Genomic DNA, 16132 nt, shown 5'->3' with positions numbered 1-16132 from the left:
CACTGTCATGATAATGACATATAGATGTCATAAGCAGTTACGGCCTCTAGTGATAGCTGACTTTAAGCAGTCGTAACCAACTGACTTAGGTACATGCTAGGCCAGCTACTTTATCAACGGTGTCATAACAATGTAGAGTCATAAGTTATCCTTGTTTATCCCAAGGCGCCAGTTATGTCATGCTCCTGACACTTATGAGGGTCTTGTGACAAAGCATTCGAGTTCAATTATTCCCCAGAGACGGCATGAGATGCTAGGGTGCTACTATCCAATGATCTGCAGTCGTCACACTGATCTTGTGTAGCTTGGTCCCAGATCTGTTTGTGCCGTCTTGCAAACACTTATGGTCATTGTCAAATCAAACTTTATTTGTCACATGCGCCGAGTGTAGACCTTACCGTGAAATGCGTACTTACCAGCCCTTAACCAACAGTGCAGCTCAAGAGGAGTTAAGAAAATATTTACCAAATCAACTAAAGTAAAAAATATTATAAAAAGTAACACAATAACAAAACAATAATGAGGCTATTACAGGGGATACCGGTACTGAGTCAGTGTGCGGGGCTACAGGTTAGAGGTCATTTTTACATGTAGGTAGGGGTGAAGTGACTATGCATAGACAACAAACAGCGAGCAGCAGCAATGTACAAAACAGAGGGGGGGGGGGGGGGGTCAATGTAACAGTCTGGTGGTCATTTGATTAATTGTTCAGCAGTCTTAAGGCTTGGGGGTAGAAGCTGTTAAGGATCCTTTTGCTCCAAGACTTGGCGGTCCGGTATCGTTTTCTGTGCGTTAGCAGAGAAAACAGTCTATGACTTGGGTGACTGGAGTGTCTTGTCAATTTTATGGGCTTTCCTCTGACACCGCCTATTATATAGGTCCTGGATTGCAGGAAGCTTGGCCCCAGTGATGTACAGAGCAATACGCACCACCCTCTGCAGCGCCTTACGGTCAGATGCTGAGCAGCTGCCACACCAAGCAGTGATGCAACTGGTCAGGATGCTCTCGATGGTGCATCAGAATAACTTTTTGAGGATCTGGGGACCCATGCCAAATCTTTTCAGTCTCCTGAGGGGGAAAAGGTTTTGTCATGCCCTCTTCATGACTGTCTTGGTGTGTTTGGACCATGATAGTTCGTTGGTGATGTGGACACCAAGGAACTTGGAACTCTCGACCCGCTCCACTACAGCCCCATTGATGTTAATGGGGGCCTGTTCGGCCCGCCTTTTCCTGTATTCCACGATCAGCTCCTTGTCTTGCTCACATTGAGGAAGAGGTTGTTGTCCTGGCACCACACTGCCAGTTCTCTGACCTCCTCCCTATAGCCTGTCTCATCGTTGTCGGTGATCAGGCCTACCACTGTTGTGTTGTCAGCAAACTTAATGATGGTGTTTGGAGTCGTGTTTGGCCACACAGTCGTGGGTGAGCAGGGAGTACAGGAGAGGACTAAGTACACACCACTGAGGGGCCCCAGTGTTGAGGATCAGCGTGGCAGACGTGTTGTTTCCTACCCTTACCACCTGGCGGCGGCCCGTCAAAGTGCAGGATCCAGTTGCAGAGGGAGGTGTTTCGTCCCAGGGTCCTTAGCTTGGTGATGAGCTTCGTAGGCACTATGGTGTTGAACGCTGAGCTGTAGTCAATGGATAGCATTCTCACCTAGGTGTTCCTTTTGTCCAGGTGGGAAAGGGCAGTGGGGAGTGTGATTGAGATTGTGTCATCTGTGGATCTGTTGGGCTCAAGATGGAAGTGGTCAGATGATTTGGATGCTACCCTAGAGGACTGTTTTGCTAGCACAGACTGGAATATGTTCCGGATTGAGGAGTATACCACCTCAGTCATCGGTTTAATCAATAAGTGCATCAACAAAATGCTTGAGCAATGGATTAGGCAGGCCTCTGAAGGGTGAGGATATGAAGTGTGGGGTTTTGCAATGGGAAAACTCCTGTTCTCTAATATTCTGTGTCATGATTTATGACAAGCGTTATCATGGTTGACTTCAATGTACTGTACAGATGTACGATCTTAATTTGATCACTCTTTTGTTGCTGAGAATTTAAAATTGTGTCTGAGTTTTTAAAAAGGCTTTGAAATTTCAGACTTGAATTCTCTAACAAAAAATGTATCAACCCCTACAAAAATGTCCATTCATTATAATGCACATAATAATTTCCATGTCCTGTTGCTGCAGGATTATATTCATGCTATAGCAAACTGACTAAAAGGAAGATCCTACATCTGTACTGTATTTCCATTATGGCTACTATGACTACAATGGCATTTCGAACTATAGAAATTATAGGCAGCATCAGTTGTCCCATACATATAACTTTAGTGTTATTCTATATGGTTCTCTTTGGCTTGGGGTATTGAAAATGTAATAACACTTGCTGTACCAGACATGTTATAACATGTCATGGCAGTTTATGACAACTTACTGTAGCCACAGTAACATGATTTGATGGGTATGATGCAGGAAATGGTGAAAACTACTTTCATATAACTGTTCTTAATTCAGTTATGTGACATAGCATTTAATGATGTGCTACACTACATGACAAAGTATGTGGACACCTGCTCGTCGAACATCTCATTCCAAAATCATGTGCATTAATATGTAGTTGGTCCCCCCCTTTGCTGCTACAACAGCCTCCACTAGATATTGGAACATTGCTGCGGGGACTTGCTTCTATTCAGCCACAAGAGCATTAGTGAGGTCAGGCACTGATGTTGGGCAATTAGGCCTGGCTCATCGGCATTCCAATTCATCCCAAAGGTGATGGGTTTGAGGTCAGGGCTCTGTGCAGGCCAGTCAAGTTCTTCCAGACTGAAGAACTGACTGATCTCGACAAACCATTTCTGTAAAGACCTCGCTTTGTGCACGGCATTGTCATGCACGGGCATTCCCCAAACTGTTGCCACAAAGTTGGAAGCACAAATTGTCTAGAATGTCATTGTATGCTGTAGCATTAAGATGTCTCTTCACTGGAACTAAGGGGCTTAGCCCGAACCATGAAAAGCCCCAGGAGGAATAATATTCCTCCTCCACCAAACATTACAATTGGCACTATGCATATGGACAGGTAGCATTCTCCTGGACAAACCCAGATTTATCTGTCAGGCTGCCAGATGGTGAAGTGTGATTCCTCACTCCAGAGAACGTGTTTCCACTGCTCCAGAGTCCAATGGCGGTGAGCTGTACACCACTCCAACCGACGCTTGGCATTGTGCATGGTGATCTTAGGCTTGTGTGTGGCTGCTCGGCCATGGAAACCCATTTCATTAAGCTCCCAACGAACTTTTCTTGTACTGACGTTGCTTCCAGCTTCAGCTCACCCTAGTAGTTATTTCACAATTGTCTGAAGTTCGTTTGGTCATGAAATCGTGAAATCACATCACTGTCTGGAATCGGTAGCAAAGCTGCTATGTGTGGATGTTGACGGAGGAAAACTTGCACGTTTTAAGTTCTACCCAGAGAGACTGGATTTTCTGCTTGATATAGAAGTTGCCTCTAACCACAGATCTAGAATAAGATCACCCAACCCTGAATCCTATCCTTAACAATAAGCAGGGTAGACCCTGGACCAGTGGTTAGGGTGTACTATGCAAACAGCTGTGTTTTATGAATTGAAATCTGGTTCCAAAGTATTTCAGGCACTTACAGTTTAAGCTCCATAGAATGACATCTCTGCCATTGCATTGGCTCAGCACTTAAACTCTATCATTGTTATAGATAGATAATGCCAGGGTTTGGATTGCACTGGGGGGGCTTTGCGTTATCTATCTTCCTGCAGAATAGCATAAACCATTAATTCAAGTAGCCAAAGTTAGCCAAAAATGTCATTGGAATTCTGTGGGTTTTGGTGTGTATTTTTGCAGTGAAGTGAGCTACATACTGTATCAGGATCGACTGTTGTATGTGACAGTATGTTTGTGTAGATAAGTCATCAACATAGCACTTTCTCCATTGTTGTCCTTTGAGTACTGTACCTCACTATTGCACTTTATTAAGGATTTAACAGGAGAACTTGGTTACTGTTGGGCCCAGGTAGAACATATTGATGCAAAAGATGAGAAACGCAATAAATAAGGGTGCTTAGGGGGAAAAAATGTTACGCCATTTTGAAGAAAAAAGTTGAGGAAAGGACGAGGATTGGTTATTTCCACACTCATTTTATGCCACTCTCTCTCCATCCCCAACCAATGAGGTTTCAGACACATAAGTGGGTAGCATTTCTGATGTAAAGGGCATGCACTGTTGATGTAGCCAAGTGCAATGTACAGTATAGAAATGAATTGTATAGAATTGCACCTCAGCTTAGAAATACTTGACCCGTGACATCACAGGCTTCACGCTGCACTGTAAGCTGATTTTTGTTACACGCCAATGTTTTTTGGATGTCTTTTCAACATTTTAATGAACATTTTATGCTGTTATTTTACTGATATCTTGTAATAACCATGTATCTCTTGGCTTTGTGTTCCCTGTTTTGCTGAAACCATTGTGAAGAGGAACGATACTACTGTATTTCTGAAATGGCATAACCACATACAGCCTTCTTATTTGGTCTTCTCAATGAGTAGGATCTTATGTTTTCTTTTATGATTGCTTTTGTGAATGCGCTAAAGGGCTACGCTTACAGAAATATGCACCATTTTTACTTTTGCCAAGCTTTGCATTTAAGATGTTTGCATTTACTTAACAGCACTAAGAAGCAAACAAGCATCCCTCTCTGAATGTCGCCTCTGTCTCTGATTTAGAAAAGATAACTGTTCCGTCAGTTCATTTCTCACTGCTTGGTTAAACGATTTTCAGCAAATCATGCTTGTCGTTTTGTGTATAGCATCATGTAACGAGCAGTACTCAGTGAATGTACTGAGAGTGCTAGCTGCTAACTCCAAACTTCTTTTTGCACACATGCAAATTGTTCCTTGACATTATTGTCAATGATATTAAAAAAATATTGTTTTTGTACTTTTTTGTCCGTTCTCGGCAAACCAAATCTCGCCATAATACTCTCAATCAAAACAGGATGTCGAATGTTGTCACTGAACTCTGAAAATAACGCAGGCAATTTTGAAATGTACTTGCAGAGAAATTGGATTGTGAAAGACTGTTTTCATACTTCTAACATTATTTGCATGATATATAATAATATCAAACCTCTGTAAATGTAAATGTATAGAACGGTCATTCTATGAAATGAATGCCTTTTGCGTCCCTTTAGTATTTTAAGTAGAAATTGTACACCAATGGGCCTCCCGAGTGGCGCAGTGGCCTAAGGCACTGCATCGCTGTGCTTTAGGCGTCACTACAGACCCGGGTTCGATCCCAGGCTGTGTCACAGCCGTCCGTGACCGGGAGACAGATGAGGCGGCCTACAATTGGCCCAGCGTCGTCCGGGTTAGGGGAGGGTTTGGCCGGCCGTGATTTCCTTGTCCCATCGCGCTCTAGTGACTCCTTGTGGCGGGCCGGATACCTGTAAGCTGACCTCGGTTGCCAGCTGGACTCTGTTTCCTCCCACACATTGCTGCGGAAGGCTTCCGGGTTAAGCGAGCAGTGTGTCAAGAAGCAGTGCGGCTTGGCAGGGTCGTGTTTCGGAGGATGCATGGCTCTTGAGTCCGTAGTGGAATTGCAGCGATGGGACAAGACTGTAACTACCAATTGGGGGTAAAAGTACAAAATAAAATAATAATAATAATTGTGCACCAATATTGAATACTAAAAGCCTGTTATATTCAATGAAGTACCATTTAATATAGCTAACATGGACAATTCAATAAATCTGTTTTTATAATATGAATAAAGACTTGCTAAAGTGCCAGAATTTTGAAAGATCCCATCTCAAGTTTTTCAGAGTTTTGGAAGATTTTAACCAACTTAACCCCAAAAATTCCAAAGTCTTCATCATTGTAATGCTATAGTTACGTTGTTGCTTTGACAAAGTCATTTCTGAAAGATTATTATATATTTCATGTGATTAGTGATTAATTTATATCTGTCCCTCATTTTAAGGTCAACCCTGTTAACCAAACTCTCGTTTTGATATGGTGAAACTATTAATTCTTAATTCTAGAAGTCAAATCATAGTGTGAAAGCAGGTGAGCTGATTCTGCTCATTTTGGCAATTCTCTGGTGTTTTGTGTTAGAAACCTGAGGGTGTCGAGCAAAACACCTTTTATAAAATAGGTGAAATCAAAAGTTTTGTTTGACCAAGGTATACTACTCAAAGGGCACCCAATTGGTGGAACAACCCAGTGATTTTTTCGGTGAGTTCTGTATAATACCACAGGTAAAGGGATAGTCCCAGTCGGTATTAGATAGAATATACCGTCCTCACTCACCTGTGGGGAAACCACCTGTGGCTACCCTATTGGCTCACAGCAAAAACGTGACCTTTTTCAAACGCACTTTTCTTGTTTCTTGTTTTAGTCAATTACAAAACTACATTTAAGAAAAGTACAATATGTCTACAGATGACTTTTCAACATTGCCTGCGTTTCCACTGCTTAGAAAAAAACGTTATATTGTAGGTCTTTCCTCATGACCCTTTTCATGACGGTGTTAGGAGCCACGTGAGTGAGTGCTAGCTAGCTATCAACCGCAACATTAAGATAGCCAAGACCAACAACACAAACCAATGGACTATACAGCTACAAGTAGTGAGTGGAGTTACAAACAGACTATATTTAACAAGTTAACTGTCTTACCTGTGAGGGGAAATGTTTTCCATACACACAGCTATGTGTAGCATACTTGGACACTGGCACCCCACATTTCATACTTGGACACTGGCACCCCACATTTCCCATGCCAAATAGCTCTTCTCGCAGGCTTTTCCCTACGTGGGAGCATTGCGAACCATAGATCTGGATTTTACCTGGTTACATTGAACAACACAGCAGCTTTTCGGCATGTTTTGTTATTTCTGTATAACAAAAAAATCAACAATGAAGTTGGCTCTTTTACAATGGGGGTCAATTGGAAAGAATGTTTGTTTCCCCCAATTTGTGGGTGTGCAATTCCTTATTATGTGAATATTGACTCTGAGTATACTCACGGGTCAAAAATGTATTTCAAGGTGCAGCGAAGAGGGACTAGCATTTTCACAAAACTATATACTTCGCACCTTCTTATTTTAATTTCTCAGATAAGTTAAACATATTCAGTTTACATCACTGATACATGAGCATATCTTCCATATGTTCTGCATATCCTGTCCTATAGTCTGAAAAATGACTTGTTCCGCAAGGCTGGGTGTCCAACCTATTGTAAATGGATAGCATTATAAATTGAGAAATCTGCTGCGAAATCCACAGGACATGGGCAAAGTGTCTTGTGAAATATTGTAAACTGTTTATTGTGGCAGAAATCCCTTTTAGCCATGGATTAAGAGTGATTGAAAATGCCATAGATGTGATACTTGTTTAACATATGACAACATTACACAAAGCCACTGCATTGTAAAGTACACTGTATGCTCAGAAAGCCCCTTAACCCTCAGCCTTTCAAGCTGAGTTAATTTAAAAGCATGATGTGGTCTTGTATACAATTATTATCTTGAATTGCAGAGTTATATTTGTCAACGATAGCCTAGAATTTGAAAGTGTTTTCAGTCTATAAGTCTTAAGTGTTTAATGACTTGAATATTTTATGCATCTCCTTAAGGAAAATTGGCTGAAAATGAAGATGTACTGTAAAACGTAAATGAAATGCAGTCTCAAATAGCCGCCTGTACCTTTTAATAGCCGGGCAACGGCACACATTTCAACAAAAAAACACCTGTTTCAAATGAACGTTGGGTGTGTAAATGATAACACATTAGTGCAGGAAATGAATAAATGGAATAAAATGCGCCTGTTGTGTTCAGGGATGTAGGCTAGAGCTCTGCTACCCGACCTGAGCCCGATGGGCCTTGACATTATACATTGGGTTAGTGCTGGGTAGGGCCTGTTTTTTCATCAATAACTACGGTACGGGTAGGCCGCGGGTATCACTAAATTGATCATTAACATTTTGAAGCTGAGCTATTTGTCTCTGCTCTGCTGCACAGTACCTATCATGGTGTCAGAAGTGCTTCAACCTCGTCAAATATAAGACAAGAACATTGTTCAGTGTGCAGGAGAGATTTTTGTCAAATCGTTGTAAATGAGTGAGCATTCATCTTCATATTTGGAAACAGAGGGCTCACGAGAAAGTAGAAGGTACTGTATGATATAATTGTGAAAGAAATAAGTAGTAGTCAGTATAACTGCAGTATTTGTCAAGCGTGATCCGTGAGTGTCTTTTAGATGTATGATATACTGTATATACATGTGTACGCATTTTTTGTATCACAATACAATTGTACAGTCTGCTTGTAATATTTACAGGTAAAAAGCATGTATTTTAAACTTTTTGTAAATCAACAAAACGTATATATATATATACACACATACATACATACATACATACATACAACTCAATAAATGTTCAATTCCCAGTGGGCAAAACTGGATCAAATGATGTATTTTTAACTTTAAAACAGATTGAAAATATGTACTTTTAACCAGTTTACCTACTGAGTTCTCAGTTAATCTGTAGTAGCATGCAAGATAGTTGGTTTTAGTGTGTATATACTACAGTACTGTATGTCAAATCTTTATGAAGGGAAACACTTGAAAATCACAAGATATTGGAGTGTCTCTCTAAAAGGGAATACTCTTCAATGCATTTTTGTGCCTTTTCTATCAATGTATGTAATCTAGACAATCTTTAAAAGCCTGTGTATAACCCAAAAAACATAAAATCGTTTGGGGAAACAATTTTGTCCCTCGTTTCGTTCTTTATGAAGTTATCTTAGATATGTTCACATTACATAATCTTGGGTGTTTTCCCAGTTTTGTCCTCATTTACATCATGTGACGTGAGGCATATCTTCCAAAATACTTATTGTTTTATATTTTTTGACAATATTTCCAGCATGCCTCTTGTTCCAAGTGCAAAAGTAATTATTTAATTGCATCTTTTGTAGGTGATCATGTCTCCGACTGAGCACAATGGCCTATCTCAGCCTTGTCCAGACTTCAGGACCAAGGGCCAGCTGGACGAGAAGGAGCATTTCCACATCCTTCCCCAGCTCCAGGTCAAGCGGGCCGACTTCCTCACCGTCATGCTGACCGGCACCCTTCCTCAGCGGCGAACCTTCACAGCAGCTCTGCCGGCAGAGAACGAGGTCCAGGAGCCCCAGGGCCCGCGAGACGATGACGTGACCAAGAGTGAGTCGAACAGCGAGGCCAGCCAAAAAAGCACAGAGCGGAGCCAGGATGGGGCCCCTAATACCCTCATGGCTGAGGATGGTCCCAGGGCCCCCCGGGAATCCGCCACAGATGCTGACCCTGACTTGGAAGACGGCTCCAAGACCCTGATTCTGTTCTCGCCGGGGGATACCCGGAAGTCTCCATCCACTGGGGGAGAACACGCCCTGCTGGAGGTTGACTTCGGGACGCCGTCTTCCTCTACCCCTAGGAACGATATGCCTCTGGTGGGTGCGGGCAGCCAGCCAGAGCTCTCCTTCACACTGAGGTCAGACTTGAGGCCATCCACCCCAATCGCCCCCGCGTCTCCCCCCTTCACCAAAGTCGAGCGCACCTTTGTCCACATCGCCGAGACTTCCCACTCTAACGTCATGTCTTCCAGATGTCAGACCGCAAAGGAGAGCAGCGACCGCTGCAACCTCTCGGCCGTTACCCAGGAGACCTCACCATGGGAAGGAGACTCCCATGATCAGACTGTACATGTTGAACAGGGTGAGGAATCCCAGCGTCTTTCCAGAGAGCCCCAAGCCCATTCTATCCAAGACGTGACCCTGGAGAAGGGTGTCACTCGCACCAAACCAGACGACCGCCCACCGCTGGTTTTTGTTAAGTCCTTGGAGCCTGTCCCAGAAGCCATGTCGCCCATTCTGGAACACAAAACTCTCTCTGCAGATCCCAACAACGGGGCATTGTCTACCGAAGGTGTTGCCGAGTCCAACGCTGGATTACCGTTTACCGCACTCAGGCAGAGGATCAAAAGCCGCATCCCGGTTCTACTGTCTGAAGAGGACACAGGCTCAGAGCGTTCAGCCTCACTCTCAGCCCGAGCGCGACTACGGAGGAGAGCCCGGCAACTGGACCTGGCACGCCTGGTGGTGCAGAAGCAGCAGGGCCGCTGGATGAGGCTACCTTCGGGGACATCCTCCTCGTTGTCCTCTGGCGATGGGAGGGCCTCCGAGACGCTCTCCACCACCGGCTCGGAGGAAGACACCCACGCCTCTGATGAGTCTCTGGCCAGGAGGAGCTCATGTCTGAAGGCCAGGGCTGGGGCTGGGGGGGACCAGAGCCATACGGAGTGGCGCAGCAGAATCCCCAGGCCCGTCACCCCCATCAAGAGGCCCTCGGGGCGGCTGGTGGCCGCCGTGGCCTCCCCTCTCGCGTTGCCAGGATCGGGCATTTGTAGAGATGCATCCACCTTTGGTAATGGGTAAGTAGTCTTCACAACATCATGTTTGCAAACATAACATTATAACATTGTATGGCTCATTGGTTACCACAGTAAATGAAAAGATCCTTGATTGTTTTACTATAATTTATGAAAACACTTCTTTACAGTGCCAAATATCAAGAGTTAGCCATTGCCAAAGACGGTCTGATTTCTGTCGTTTATGACCTAAACTTAATTTGATTGGTTGAACGGTGCCATGTTCTTTAAAGTTTTGTTATGATTTTTGTAAAAACACTTAAATGATGACTCATCAAAGCTTTCCGGGGGGAAGAATTAACTCTTATTCCACTTATTCTCATTTCAGGCTCCAAGTTCAGAAAATAGGACTGAGCACTCTCCCGACCCAGAGGCGGTCTAAACCTCTGCAGGCTGGCTCCTCCTCTTCCTCCTCCTGTCCGAGGCCATGTCCTGTCCCCGCCCAGCCCTGCGGCAGCCCCCGCATGCCCCTGCGCTGCGTTTTCATGACCCGACGCAGCCTAAGCACCTCCCACTGCAGGACAGACAGCCCCTCCCCCCAACGTGTCCGTCCAACCAGACAGCCCCTCTCTGTACGGCCCACAACTGCCCCTCCGCTCCGGCCCAGGGCTAATACTACTACCACCACCATGAAACAGGCCAACTCACAGGTCCGCTTTACCCAGGCGTTCACCGCTATGCCTGCCAGAATCCGAGCCAAATCCACAGGTCCTGCCAAAGCAAAACAAAGTAGAGAGGACAAGATGGCTACCTCGAGATAGTAAACAGATTCACTGGGATGAAACGCGCACGCTTCTCTGTTGTCCTCAGAGAGACTCAATGCCTCAAAAAGCTCCAGGCCGACCCCAAAGTAAGACTGACGCGGTTTCCCATCTTTTTTAATCTTTCAATTACCTTCTTTGATTAAAATCATGTACCTCTACTAACTAGACCATGAAAACAACATTTGTTCCGTATTAGCACAGAACGATCTTCATGAGCTTCCAGTCAAGGAACTTTTAGTCAATGTCACCGAGGAGCGATGCTACCATGCTGCTCTGTGTACGCTGTTCACTGGTGCATTGTATACATTTTCCTTTTGTTTCTGAGGTTGAACATTTCTTTAGGTTTGTGGATTTTGCATCCTATATGCAAGAAATGTATTTGAACAAAGTCGGTCGTCATGACCCCTTTGCAAGTCAAGTTGCAATCTTTCTCAACACACAAACGTCTCACACCGATATACTAAGTTATCATCAACAATATCCTGCTCACTTTACATTGCATGGTATAGATATCACAAACACTTTTGATAAGTTGAATAATGTTAAGGAAATGTACGAAAGTCTCAATCTTCCAATGGTCTGACGCGATAACCAATTCTGATAGAATGCGAAGGCCAAAATCATTCCCAACTCTGGTCAGATGTGTTAAAAGAGGAAGGTTGGATTATGGGGTAAATTATTGCCGATATTAAGCGAATGCAGAAGTAATATTGCTGGCCTCCTTGTTAGCGTGTGACAATGGGCATTTGATTATATTTACATTCCGAAGACGTGTATATAAATGATCATTTCTTGAAAAATACATCTTTATTTTTTATCTTGTGAAAACAACCTGTATATTTTGCCTTTCCTCTGCTGTTGAACAACGTTGGCAAATATGCCTGTTTTTTTACGCATGAGGAAAAATAAGGTTAACTTTGAACGATAGATACCTGCCTTTTAATGTTCTGACAATGAAATTAATGGTGGATCATTGGAACCCATGTTTTGTGTTTGTATTGGGTAAATGAAACCTACAATTGCAGGGCACTGAGCTAAAGTAAAATCATGGTCATGTGGATTGACTCTCTCCTGTTTCCTTTCTACACTGTTTGTCAGATACAACCATCGCCCCTAGAAAGGACTGCTTCTTGTTCTCCTGCTTCTTGTCCTCCCAGGTGAGGGCAATAAAGTACCAGGTTGAAACAAGAAGCAGAAGTGTTTCGGGCCCTCTAGTACTGGAACTGAACCGTCCTGGGCAACTGAATAGGTCTGAAAGTTTGACTTATCAGGGTGAATTGACTCTGACACATTTTTGAAGTGTTTTCACAAATTTAGGCCATTTTATTTTCAAGAGGTAAAGTTACAGTACAGACGTGTACAAAAATGTTTCGCACAGACACACACACACACTTCTCCTCACAATGGTAAGTCCAGTCTCTCCCTAGTTTAGGGTCAGGCAGCTTTTCTAATTGTCTGTCTACAATCGTTAAGGCCAGGGTTGAAAATGTTTATTTTTTTCCATATAAGAATATTCCTGAGCAAGTACATAACTCACATTTGAATACTATTAATGCTATTAAATTCATATTTGATCCATCCCAACAGGAAGCAATAGATTACATAAATAATGCAAGTTATGCGCATAGGACTATGTTTCATTGCAGTGTAGTACTGTGCTGAGTCTAATGGTCTCTTGGAATTGCCCTTTAAATGCTGTTATACATGCACTGACAGCTGAGCCGATGAGTCCTGAGAGATATCCAGTAGAAGGGAGGCCTCCCTTTCCCTTTCTCCCCGCCCCCACTTGTTCAATGCAAGCACGTGAGATGGCATATGGTCTCTCCCTCCCTACCACGAGGCTGTGAGATGTCTCCCTGAGGTTGACGTATTGTAAAAAGTTCAATAAAAATAGTATTAAATCCAAAATGAATATGAGGTAAGGCGTGGTGGAATAGTGAGTATGTTTACATCCACAGTATGACAAATCAAAATGAATATGAGGTAAGGCGTGGTGGAATAGTGAGTATGTTTACATCCACAGTATGACATTAGGCCGAGTAAGATGTTTACATGTCTATCGTAACCAGCGTGAGGTCATAATCGAATTAAGCATACGCGTATTAAAACACCTGGATTTATGTTGCAATCTTTCAAATGATTAGGACATGTAAACACCTTAATCGGCGTTCCAGCGGTATATTTGATCTGCACATGTGCTAGCACCAGCAGTGCGAGCCTCCCTCTAGCGTGAGTGAAGTGAGCTTGGAAAAACTGAAAGTATGCATCTTAGAAATAGTTTTCACATACAAAAGGTATGTGAAATCAGAATCAAACGGATTTCCCAAAAATAACATGGTTATTTTGATTGCCGATTTTTCGACAGTCATCAAAGTCCCATCAAGTAGCCTGATTTAAGATGGTTCCATGTAAACAGGATTATTAGCGAAATCCTTGATCTTGCAAAGCATGTAAACGTATTAATCAAACTATTAGTGCATGTAGTGAGTGTATGTAAACGTACCAAGTGAGAGCAGAGAGAGAGGTCATGTGATGATTTACGTCAATGAAAATCTAAATACCGGAATACAGGACTCGAATGAATGAACTTGGGAAATATTGTTGGCTCGGTTAGCTAATAAGCCAAAGATACTGGAGAGTTGGCAGTGTTGTATCATGTTGACCAGAGGGTATCCTATAAAGCAAGCTAGATCTACTCAGGGTTTTCTAAAGCTTCACATTCAGTTAGCTTCACATTCCAACCCAGCCTTTCCATACTACAACTGGATATTGCTCGTTCGCCTGCCGCTATTTCTATCAGACTTGTAACTGCGCGTGCATGTAGCACATGGCTAGTCGAGCGCAGAACTCTAAACTGAGACAATGCTGAATCATTAATCCATCCGCGAGTCAGTGAAACATTTTAATTTGTGCCGAAATCAAAATGAAAGAAAAGTTACTTGTCAAGCAAATAATGCGTTGACCAGTTATCCCGAGATGAACTCAGCGTTGACCAAAGTTACTTCGCTAACTCCTCAAATCACCCACGCTTGCTAAATAAATACTGTAGGAAGGTGGCTTTGTGTGTTGTGCCCGGCCCACGATTTCCGTGAATCTGATTGGTCAAGACATGCAAAGACCCCGCAGCAGCACTCCCAGTTGACAAATCATGAGGCAAATCGGTTAAAAAACAGCATTTTGCCCCTCTTTTTAATGCTTTGCGTCAATATATTTTATTAAACAAAATAAAAAAGTGGTGTGGCAAATGTCGCCTTGCACATTTTCCTGCAGCCCTGACTGAGCTTGGAGACAACAAAGAATGATAAAGATCAAGGAGAGTGAATAGTGAGATCATAACAAGATTTTACGTTAAAGTTTAAAAAGAAGCAGTCTATATGAGTTTGTCTTACTGTACGATGGCTTCCTCCATCCCTCACACTTTCTAGAAATGCTTGTGGTTATAGACAAATCTGAAAAAACATAGTTGCTGGTCTAATAAAGTACATGAAAAGAACAGAAAGGCCTGCACACTGAATATGCACCTAAATATACCACCTTAAAATACAATGTTTTGATCCAGGTGATCTTCATCAGTTCAAACAAAATACAAGTGCACATATACATTATCATATATTATAAACCCGGTTGGTTTGAGCCCTGAATGCTGGTTGGCTGGCAGCCATGTTATATCAGACTGTATACCACGGGTATGACAAAACATTTATTTTTACTGCCCTAATCACGTTGGTAATCAGTTTATAATAGCAATAAGGCACTTCAGATTCACATTTGTGGTATATGGCCAATATGCCACGGCTATAGGCTGTATCCAGGCACTCCAGGCACATGTTGCGTCATGCTTAAGAACCGCCCTTAGCCATGGTATATTCACCATGTACCACACCCTCCGTGCCTTATTGCTTAAATAAACAATATATTCACAGTTCACAATCCACATGATCATTACACCCATCTCAAATTTTGTGCACATATTTGCTTACAACCCTGCTAGTGAGCATGTCTCCTTCGCCAAGATAATCATCCAAATCAAATCAAATGTATTTATATAGCCCTTTGTACATCAGCTGATATCTCAAAGTGCTGTACAGAAACCCATCCTAAAACCCCAAACAGCAAGCAATGCAGGTGTAGAAGCACGGTGGCTAGGAAAAACTCCCTAGAAAGGCCAAAACCTAGGAAGAAACCTAGAGAGGAACCAGGCTATGTGGGGTGGCCAGTCCTCTTCTGGCTGTGCCGGGTGGAGATTATAACAGAACATGGCCAAGGTGTTCATAAATGACCAGCATGGTCCAATAATAATAAGGCAGAACAGTTGAAACTGGAGCAGCAGCACGGCCAGGTGGACTGGGGACAGCAAGGAGTCATCATGTCAGGTAGTCCTGAGGCATGGTCCTAGGGCTCAGGTCCTCCGAGAGAGAGAAAGAACGAGAGAGAGAAAGAAAGAGAGAATTAGAGAGAGCACACTTAAATTCACACAGAACACCGAATAATCAATCCACCTGACAGGTGTGGCATATCAAGAAGCTGATTAAACAGAAAAACCCTTACACAGGTGCACCTTATGCTGGGGACAATTAAAGGCCACTCTGAAATGTTAAGTTGTGTTACAATGCCACAGATGTCTCAAGTTTTGAAGGAGCGTGCAATTGATATGCTGACTGCAGGATTGTCCACCAGAACTGTTGCCAGAGAATTGAATGTACATTTCTCTACCATAAGCTGCTTCCAAAGTCATTTTAGAGAATGTGTGTAACCATGCAAGCGTAGGACCTCCACATCCGGCTTCTTCACCTGCGGGATCATCTGAGACCAGCCACCCAGACAGCTGATGAAGCTGAGGAGTATTTTTGTCTGTAATAAAACTCATTCT

At 43.1% G+C, this 16132-nt stretch overlaps 1 protein-coding gene across 1 annotated transcript in view; it reads left to right on the top strand.

Annotated features, from left to right (window-relative positions):
- ttbk1a (tau tubulin kinase 1a) overlaps positions 1 to 13285 on the top strand; it is a 48921-nt gene extending 35636 nt beyond the window's left edge. The window contains exons 16-17 of the mRNA XM_036948372.1: positions 9012 to 10501; positions 10827 to 13285. Coding sequence (XP_036804267.1) covers positions 9012 to 10501; positions 10827 to 11259 — 1923 coding nt within the window. The 3' untranslated portion in view covers positions 11260 to 13285. The remainder of the gene's footprint in view (positions 1 to 9011; positions 10502 to 10826) is intronic.
- The last annotated feature ends 2847 nt before the right edge of the window (positions 13286 to 16132 follow it).

The sequence above is a fragment of the Oncorhynchus mykiss genome, chromosome 17 (assembly GCF_013265735.2).
Source record: "Oncorhynchus mykiss isolate Arlee chromosome 17, USDA_OmykA_1.1, whole genome shotgun sequence".
NCBI lineage: Eukaryota > Metazoa > Chordata > Actinopteri > Salmoniformes > Salmonidae > Oncorhynchus > Oncorhynchus mykiss.
This window is presented reverse-complemented; position numbering and strand designations above follow the sequence as displayed.